The 9,702-nt window shown below is 41.4% G+C and overlaps 1 protein-coding gene across 1 annotated transcript; it reads right to left on the bottom strand.

The window, feature by feature from the left end:
• Window positions 1-814: 814 nt before the first annotated feature.
• On the bottom strand, window positions 815-8,124 carry STAP1 (signal transducing adaptor family member 1). The gene is given in 9 exon segments (XM_019470558.1): window positions 815-925; window positions 1,686-1,755; window positions 2,393-2,521; window positions 3,153-3,313; window positions 4,235-4,291; window positions 4,979-5,092; window positions 5,779-5,810; window positions 5,813-5,849; window positions 7,987-8,124. Coding segments are annotated over 9 exon segments (849 nt in total).
• Window positions 8,125-9,702: the final 1,578 nt, after the last annotated feature.

Here is a 9,702-nt window from a genome sequence, read left to right on the forward strand (position 1 = left end):
GCAAAAGGTAGTTCAGAGAGCTTAACCAACAGGGACACCAACTTATTTTTGTTTAGTTTCCTGAAGTAGCTCACGGCAGGGTCTGATAAACACCCCTGCTGGCACGTAGAAGGGGTGGGAATCTTCAGCTGGGCAGGAGATGTCTGAGTTTGCTTGAATTTATGCCCTCCCTCAGTTGCGTAACATGGGAAATGCCCCAGCCGCCTTACTTGGGATGTTCCAGATCCTGAAGGGTTGCATGACCTTGCAGAGAACCAGGAACCCTCAGTTTAAGCTACCCAGACTTGTATTTTCTGCTTTCTGGTCTGTATTGCACCTCTCTGGCAGTGCTCAAAGCCCCAGCAGAGGTGAGGCATCCCTGCTGTCTCTGTGGGATGTCATAAATGGCACTGATCCTTTTACAAGTGAGTAGACAAGAAATGGGGTTTTTAACACAAAGAGTTTATTGCACTGTGAGCCAGTGACAGAATTGAGCCCACAAACACTGTCTGCCTAATTTCAATACAGTATTTTTCCATCGCATTTTGCAGGGGCAATGTTGTCCTCTCTTTCCCACTCTTGTCTTTTCTTCTTTTTCCACATTTAATCTTCTACAGGAATTGGGGTTATTTGCCCTCCCCAAATCTCAGAAGTTTCTCTGGGAGAAACTGCATCATATTCTTGGTTTAGGGCCAACAAAGCTGTTCTAGAAATTGAGTAGCTTGGGGAATGCCTTCTGTTTATCTTCAATAGCACGGAGTTCCTGTGCTGCTGCTTGTGCCTCTTTCTTTTAGCGGGACTGTTCCTGTGTGTGCCTTCAGCAACTAGCTTGCTTTCAGAACACTGGGTCCTCTGCAGTGTGCGTCCGTATGACAAATGGCTTCAGTTTCCCTCGGGTTTGGGTCACAAAGTAATTGACGACATCCTGAAGGCTTGTGAGTGTCACCTGTTTCACCAAACCAAACAAACCCCACCAAATAAAACATGCTATGTGTGTTGAGAATACATTTTCAAAAACATGCTGGAAGGCTGGGATCCCTAGCAATGTTTCTCAGACAACCGATACTGGATTTACATCCTGCATTTGGATGCGGTGAGGTCTAGGACAGCCCTCTGCAATCTATGGTAACGGTTTGACCCTTGAACATATAAGTCCTTCCCTTCCATCACATGAGTAAACAAACCAAAAGAGAGATCGCGCTCTGTACCGTTGTGCTCTTCAATGACTGCTGATGCTCTTTCAGCAGATGGTACAACAGCAGGTGCTTTTTCAAACCAATAGGACGTTTCTTGGTCCATACAGCCTTGCTCACACTTACACTAAATTCATTTTATTTATCAAAGTTAGATGGAGTGCATTTTGAACTTCCTCTAGCTGCAATGAGAGCTCAGTTTTGAGACTTAGTACTGAAGCCTGAGCTGAAAAAAAATAAATTAAGCGATCTTGGGTGTTTTGTGAGTGGTTTGATTTTATTTTTGTTAGAGAGAAGATGCTGATGTGGGGTTTTTCTCCTACTTTTCTAGTTCTTAAAAAATAACTTGTTGAGGTTAGGTTAGTTGGACTAACGAGAGAGGTGAACTCTCCGCATACTTTACTTTGACTCACAAATTATAATTAGGAATTTACTAGAGGTTTTCTAATTTTCTGCAAAGTGGTATTTCTTACACCTGCTTAGGAATCTTCAGCAAGGGAATTGCTCACTTACCTGTCTTTCCAATTCGATAACGTAACTTGTTCCTTTGGACATCACTTTGTAGTGCTTTAAGTGTGGGGCACTGAAAGAAAATGAAAGTTGATATGCTGCCTGAAATGAAATACTTTTTGATGTATCGTTGTCATTATAAACAGGGCAGGAGCAATGGGTGTGCTTTGTAATATTCCCAGAGCTTATTGAAGGTGTGTGGCAGGGTTTGGTTTTTTTCCCGTTTTAGTTTAGAAACACTGAGAATCGCAAATGTCATTCCTGGTGTCTCAGATGCCTCTTGTTCTGAAGCTCTGCAAAAGCTGAAACATGGCAATTCAGTTGAAATGTGGTGTGTTTTTAGACTAAGTTACTGTTTGAAAATACTTGTCTCTCTCATTTTTCGTTGTTTGTTTTACAAAGGGGTATGGCGTGATGATTTCTTAAACGGAGTGGGGTTTCATGGCAAACAAGGGAAGCCCATTTACCCAAGGAAATGGGCTTTTGCTGGCTGATCTTTATTGCTTCTTTGTTTAATCTAACTGGCTTTGGAGGAGAAGAGACCCAAGAAATCAGTCGCAGGCCCACCCCTGCTGCCTCATTTGCCTTTTTCAAAATAGCCTGAAGGCAAGGCATATGTTTCACATGTCAGCTCTGGGTATTAAGAATTCAGCTTTTAATACAGCGCATACTAGTTAAGAATGGGATAATATATTGTGGAATCAACCTACTCCAGCTCGTGTCGGATAGTGATTGCGTAGTTCTTGCTGTCTCTGCCCGGACGCAGGATCAAATTCCCACATGAAGGGTTCTTTTCTAACATCTCTGTTGCTTCTTGCCGAGATACTGCATAGAAGCACCTGCATAGAAAGGAGGAGAGAAACGGCATGAATGCGAGTCATGCTGGCAAGGCCACATCATTCTGAGCTGCATGAAGAGACGCGATCTACTGGGCTAACACCTCTTCACAATGCTAGGCTTATCCAGGGTAACTAGCCATGGCTGCCAAGAGGCATAACATCTGAAGGACTCTTGCTGATTAATGCTACTATAGGAGCATAATTCAGGACAGTAGTGCTTTGGCATTCTTAGAGAAAGTGAAGCTTTCATACAGGTATGATGCTTTCTGGAGCCTTGGAAAGAACGTGAGAAGAGTAACTTGGACTTACCTTGAATTTCTCAATGGTAATCAGCATTTTCGCAAAAGGGCAGATACAGCAGCCCAACGTGTGGCTTTCTGAAGAGTTTTTTAAGCATAGCAATACGCTGCACTCAGCCTTTTCAAAACAAAAGGCATTGTAGAAGAGCTGCAGGAGTAATCTTTCCCTTAGGAAATCTCTATAAAGGCCTTAAGGTAGACTTTGTTCATTGAATATTATACAACCCTTGTACAACAGCTGAATTTTGAACCTCTATGGAAATAATACTTTGAAAGAAGAAGGGAAGGCTCTTTAGTCAGGTTGGGGTTCGCATAGTTCAGTCAGAGCTTACACTGGCATAGTGGTCAATGTACTGCTGGGAGGGCTTTTTCTGTTCAAGGATGTGCTGGAACAATCGTCACGTGTAATCCTTCTTTTCTTTTCCTTCTCTAGCACTTCATGCATTCTTGTAAGTTGCCCAGGTAGTAATGACTCATCTGGTGGAACTGACAGCTGAAAATGAACAGTGCAATTGAAAAGAAAATGAAAGAGTGGACAAACATTGTGAGCAATCGTTTCTGTGTGCGCATCACAGCTAATCTCTGAGCACAGCTGCTGTGCAGAAATCTTTCATACCTGCTTGGTTTAAGCAGCTGTGATAATCTGGAAGGTTTGGATGTGCCTCTGCTTTGAATAAAATGCTGCACGTGTTTTTTTGTTAGAATAGTGAAATAAGGATATCTGTGTCCTGATTTAGAAGAAATATGCATTGACAGAAGTGGGAATGATGTAAGAATCCACAACAATATTTTGCAGTTGCTATACTGCAGAAGGCTGTGTAAATGTAATTTAACCTATTTCAGCCATCCTCAGCTTTTTAAGTGATTCAGCTAGGCCAATGTAAAGTCATTTGTGAACAAACTTCATTTATTTTTCCACTGGTCGTTATCAAAGAGGGTCTTGCTGTTTTCAAAGTGCATTTAGTTAAGAAGAATAGTAGAATAAAACACAGGGCTGAGGGGTTCTCTCAGGTGTGCAGTTTGGCCGTTTCTTTGGTTATGTCTTTATCCCATGATAAAGGCCTAGAGAGTTGTCTCTCTCTGAGCAGGCTCCCTTTTTCACAGCTGCAGGGGATGGACTTGTGCTAGAAGTCTTTTCCTTCCTGGACAGCAAACAGTGGATTGGGAACTGTGTCTGACCAGATACCATGGCAGAGTGTGTATTGCAGATGAGCTGGGGTTAAATCAGCCTTAATTTTGCTCTCCTCAGGGAAAAAAAACCCAAACCCAGCAAAAACCCTCAACAGTTTAGTGTGTGCAAACACCTCAGAAGTGAGGCTTTGTGCCTGTGGAAGCCAACTTCTGGCATGCATGAAGACAAAACCCCTTTATAGACACCTTTTGACATGAAGTGAGACATAAAGCTCTTCCATACCTTTGTTACAGTGAGAATAAAACACTTCCATTCTTTCCCACTTTCACTGTCATTAGCCTGAGAGAACAGAAAACGACGGTGTAAGAACAACTACAGCAACAACAAAAAATATAGTATTTCATGTGGAAGCCTCAAATAACTCTCACCTTTTTAGAAGTACCATGCCTGGAAACGAGCTCCCTGCCAAACTACATCACACCCTGAAACCCCACACTTCCCCTGTACTCCATGTTCAATTAGAGGGAGAGGACAAGAGGTGGGAAGGTAGAAAAACCTCATATGCTCTGTTGGAGTAAAAGGAGAAGGTTATGTGGATCCAAGGAGAAGGCCAAACTAAGGAGATAGGTGAGTCTCAACTATAAAACCTTCTAGATAGTCTCTGAGTACTTCAGTTTGTATGGCTTCTGAATGGTGGGGTGGTCAGATATTTTATCCCCTTCTTGGTTTTACAGGTGACGCGGGCCTATCAGTGTGGTACTTCCTGGTTTCTCTTGTATATTTTCTTGTTCAATTCTTTGCTTATTTCATATTCCCAGATACTCCTGAGAAAAACTTCTAATGCCTTGAGGGGGAGTTTCCCTTTAGGTTCCTTTGCCCTGCCTTTTGGTGCTGCCTGGCTGCAGGCTGTACACTTAGATGTCAAGAAGGCAGCTCTACTCCCACACCAAAATGGAGCTCTGAGTATCTGTGGGAGATGGAAAAAAGTACCGAGTGGCTTACAAATCACAGCTTTCCTCTTTTTACCTTCAGTTCTAGTTCCCCATTTGACAGCATCAGGATGAAGCGTGCAGAGCCATTTTCATCTGGATAAACATTGGTTGCTGAGGTCAAAGCTGATATATCTAATTTCTGTGAGTACTAAGGAAGGGGGAAAGGAGAAATAGCACAAGTTGTAATTTTCACCAAAAATCTAGCTGCTCGTCAAAGGAATTTGTTTAGAAGAAAATAGAATGAAACTTTTTTTTGTTAGAACTTGGGTTAAGTTTAACTGACAGACGTGCCAAAGCTCAGTCCTTTGCTTCTGCTTACAGAAGCTCTTCTCACCAACAGCGTACCTTCTGGATTTTTCCCATCTTAATCTTCATAATCACAAACAGATTAAATCCACGAGACCTCCCTGAGTATTTGCTTTGTGACGCCAACTAAACCCTCAGCCAGAGTACACCATAATAATACCAAGCACTTTTTCTTCAGCTGCATAAAGGAAAATCATGTTACACACCACAATAATTTTACCCTTGTGCACAGCTGAGGAAAAAGCACTTGGTAAAATTATGGAGCAATGTGGATACATTTGTAGCTCAGGTGCCAAAAAAAATTCCTTTTTTATTTTGATGAGGCAAATTAATATGCTATAGTTTGTTTCACTCTGGCTTTTTTTGATCTCAGCCTTTCTGTTACAATGTTCAGTACTATTTTTTTGGACTATGCAGATGAGAGAGCAAAGGGTGCCGGGAGTTGTCTGGAGTACATAAGGATTACTTGATGAAAATAACTGATGCACTTAATCAGATGGGTAGTTACAAAGATGGCACATTACTCACCATTGGGGCTTTTTTATCATCATAAAAAAAAGCATAGTTCCTCTGAGTTCTGTCCAATACACTCTAAATTCCTGTTGGAAAGGAGGAAGTGTCAGTTTGTGAAGACGATCTTTTTAGTTCCCACAAAATGCTGAAAATGAAAGAACTGCTAAGAAAAAAACATGTCGTCGTATGTTAGTTTTCAGTGTTTTAAAGATCGTTAAAGAGCAAGTATGTATTTTGCAGGCAGTTTATGCAAAAAAAGTTCAGTAAATTCTTTACAGGCAAAGATACATAGGCTCTAGGCTTTGTTATCTAGTGTCCTAATCTGGCATGGAACTAGAAAACTTTACTTTTAACTAATTTAAATGTTTTAAACATTTGTCAACAATTGTCAAACAATTTGAAGGGGGTAGTAATGGAAGGAAAATATATTTTAAATGCCACTTTAAAATCTTGCTCTCCCTAAAAGGCATACAAGTGGAAAATAGTGTGAGATGAATGTGTAAAGACTCCAATCTTCTGAACACCATTCTCCTGAAGTGCCTATTTGTATTGAATTTTGATCCTGCCAGTTTACTTGCTGTAGGGAGGAGATCATGGAGCTTGACCTATTAAATGGACTTCTTGCATTTGAAGTGGTATTTTACATGCTTTGTCTTTAAATTATGTGTAGAAGTGTTCGTAAATCAACACCATGCCGAGGTAAATACGATTGTCTGACTCTTCTAACTGTTCCCTAATGCAGTCATGCCAGAGTGATGGGAAAGGTTTTTCTGTTTTCCTGTGCCCGTGATACCCTGAGAACTATAGCTGTTATGGGACACTGAACGGGGAAGGCAACCTCTGTAAAACAGAAACTCTGTTCTAGTTTTCAGTTTACTTACCTGTTTTGTGTTTGTTGTTTGGTTTTTGGGTTTTTTGTTGGTTGGTTTTTTTTTTTTTTTGAGGTGGGGGTTTAAAACAGTCACAAAAATTGAGAAAAGAAGTAACTTGTGAAGTCTGATAGGTCATACAAATTAGGGTGAGCAACATTCCCTAGAGTATTCTGCAGGTGATCCTTGCTCTTTACCCTGCTAGCTCCTAACTAGTCTTTCTGGTGGTTTCTGTCAAATTACTAGTGTAAAATTTCTGTAGCATTCAGCCTCTGGACCCCAACCTCTGAGTACTGCAGTGTTGTGTTAAGGTAAATGTCCTCATTAAACCTTCTGAATTTCAGAAGGAGGGATTGTTCAGGGGGAAGAAAAAGGTTTTACATAAAAGGATATAAATAAAGGAATGTAACAGAGAGCTTTATTAAAGGTGTTCTCCTGCTAGATACAACAAAGCAATGTGTTGAATAATTTTTAGCGCTGCAGAAGAATTAATAGTAAGATTGTTAGTCTACTTTTTGCTTCTTGGAGTTCTGTTTTCTGTAGTACATGGATGTTCCTGTGTTTGTGAACCACCATGCTATTTTGGTCTTTTGATGGTATCTACCTTTAGCACTGCATGACTTTCATTTTCTCTACGCTGTCTGTGCTTCTGCATTTACAGAGATGTGAGTGTTGGTAGGGTAAAAACAACTTTGTAACCCCAAGTACAGGGATTGTCATTATCAAGTGCTAAAAGAGGGCAATCAGCTTGATTAGGGACATGCTCTGAACATACATGCTATTATAACATACACAAGCATGCAGGTGTTTACAGATTTGTGTCTTAAATAGTTATCTTGGGTCAAAAAAATCACTCTTATTTTCCCAGTTAGTCCACACATGTTGTATCATCGACTCTTACTAACAAGAAAAAAAACAGATGTAGAGAATCTCACGTATACTTCAGGTGGCTTGTCACTGAAGACTTCAGGATGGATACTGTTCTCCAGTAAATAGAGGACGCGTCAGAGCAATATAACCATGTCAAACTTTGCTCTTGGTATTAAAAATATTGCATTAGCTTTTCACCATGGTGGTAGCTATGAAATCAGTCAAACTCAATCCACATTTCAGTAGGTAATAGTAAATTATAATGGCATCCTGGAGATATTGATGGTTACCTTACATAATTTATTTTACTTACCCCCATCCCCTAAGTAATATGAACAGAAATAACTAGATATCATTATTTCAGTGCAACCATTTCTGTCAGCCAGTGCTGAGAAACATTTCCCCCCACAGACCTGTAGCTCCGGGCAATAAATTTTTGAAGAAATATTTCTACACGTCCATTTCCCGGGACTGCGTGCCTTACCTTGCATCTTGAGTGCCTGACAGACAGGTAACCTTGGAAGTACAAAGGCAGACCAGTGATCCTCTGCCTCTCCTGGAAGATTTGCCGGGGGGCTGGCTGAGGAGTTTCCTTAGGCTGTTCCTTAATGCCTCTCAGCATCCTTTGGATATCTCAGCAGGGTATCTGGATATCCTCTGTTGCTGTACTCTTTTTTTTTTTTTCCCCCCCACTCCTGTTGCTCTCAGTCTGCTCCGTATCAGCCTCAGCCAGAGAACTCGTCCCTGGTGAGAGGTGGGGAAAAAGCAGCACCTTGAAGAGGAAGTCTCTGTACTTAACTTTTAGGTCAGTGCACACCGCCGACTCTTTGCTTGGTGTATGGTCATGGGGGGAACCAGGCTGCATAGATTAAAAGGATCTTTTCCTTTACAGCATGCTCCTTGGGTTTGCTCAAAGGGAGACATTCAAATGATGAGCATGCTGGTACAAAAGTGCATCATTACTGTGATGGGTGTCACCTGAACGTCATGGCGGAAAAGCCTGCTTTTTATGGCTTAGAGCACTGGACTTTCATGGGCTGCTGCCAGGGGGGAGGCTGCTCTCAGCTGCCTCTAAAAGAATACTTAACTTTTTCATTGGGAGCATGGATTACCTTTGAGACTATCAGAGTTGAACTTTTTTAGCAAATGGCTAGGGGAATTACAGGACACTAAAAATAATATTGGAAATAAATCTACCTATGGTTGTTTATAACTGGCAGGGATAAATCAACTTCGCAACATGCATGTAGGAAGACGACTTTCATGATGAAAGAGCTAATATACCAAAGCCTTTAAAGAAATTGTGGAGGGAGATGGTAGTTCAGGAATGAAATGTTGGCCGTGATGAAATGAGGGGTGAAATTTCCAAGTTCACAGAACCATGACGTTTAACTTAGTTTCTGGCCTTCCCCTTAGCAGTCAGAAAGAATAGGGATGACAAGACTTCATGTTTTGATGCTGGTTGCTACTGAATGCAAAGCAAACATTATATAAAAAAAAAAAGGCTTGTTTTTTGTTGAACATCTTAATGGCCTTTTCTGTTTCTCAGCTGTGTGTAGGTGTGAGTACATAATTAGCTGGTAAGGTGATCTGGGCTAGATCAGATAGCTGCCAACCAACTCTAGCAGAAGAGGCATTCAGCCCTATGTGTGAAAGTAAATTCTCCATGTGATCTCTAAACATGGCTGGGGACAGGTACGTGTTCTCAGATTTTGGCTAAATTGGAGATTTTGTACATGTTCTCTATTGATTGTGTTTAAATGGCAGAATTCAACTTTGCTGTTCAATGTTGCAGAAAAGCTAATGAACGTGGGTACCTGCACCTTTGCTTGGCAAGGCTGATGACGAGCCAGCACTTAGTCCACTGCTTGCCAGTGTGTGACAAAAAGCATTATTTAAGATTATATTTTTCGGCTGTCTTTTGCAGATACTGTAAGACACTGAGGATATTCTGGAGTTATGTTCTCAAGCAGTTGTTTTCACTCGTTGTTGAGTTCTTCACTAATGTTTTAAAGAAAAAATTGCAATCCCCCGTGGTGACTGTAGATGTTTTGTAGCGTTTAGAAACCCGAGGATTTGAACTGGCGTTTCCCCTGAGGGAAAGACGAACGGGTACTGCCGCCCGCCAGCTCTCCTCAGGGAAGGAACAGCTGCTCTGAGGCGGTAAAGAGGGGGGGGGCGGGGAGGAGGGAGCCGCTGG

The sequence above is a fragment of the Aptenodytes forsteri genome, unplaced genomic scaffold (genome assembly GCF_000699145.1).
Source record: "Aptenodytes forsteri isolate BGI_AS27 unplaced genomic scaffold, ASM69914v1 Scaffold93, whole genome shotgun sequence".
Taxonomy (NCBI): Eukaryota; Metazoa; Chordata; class Aves; order Sphenisciformes; family Spheniscidae; genus Aptenodytes; species Aptenodytes forsteri.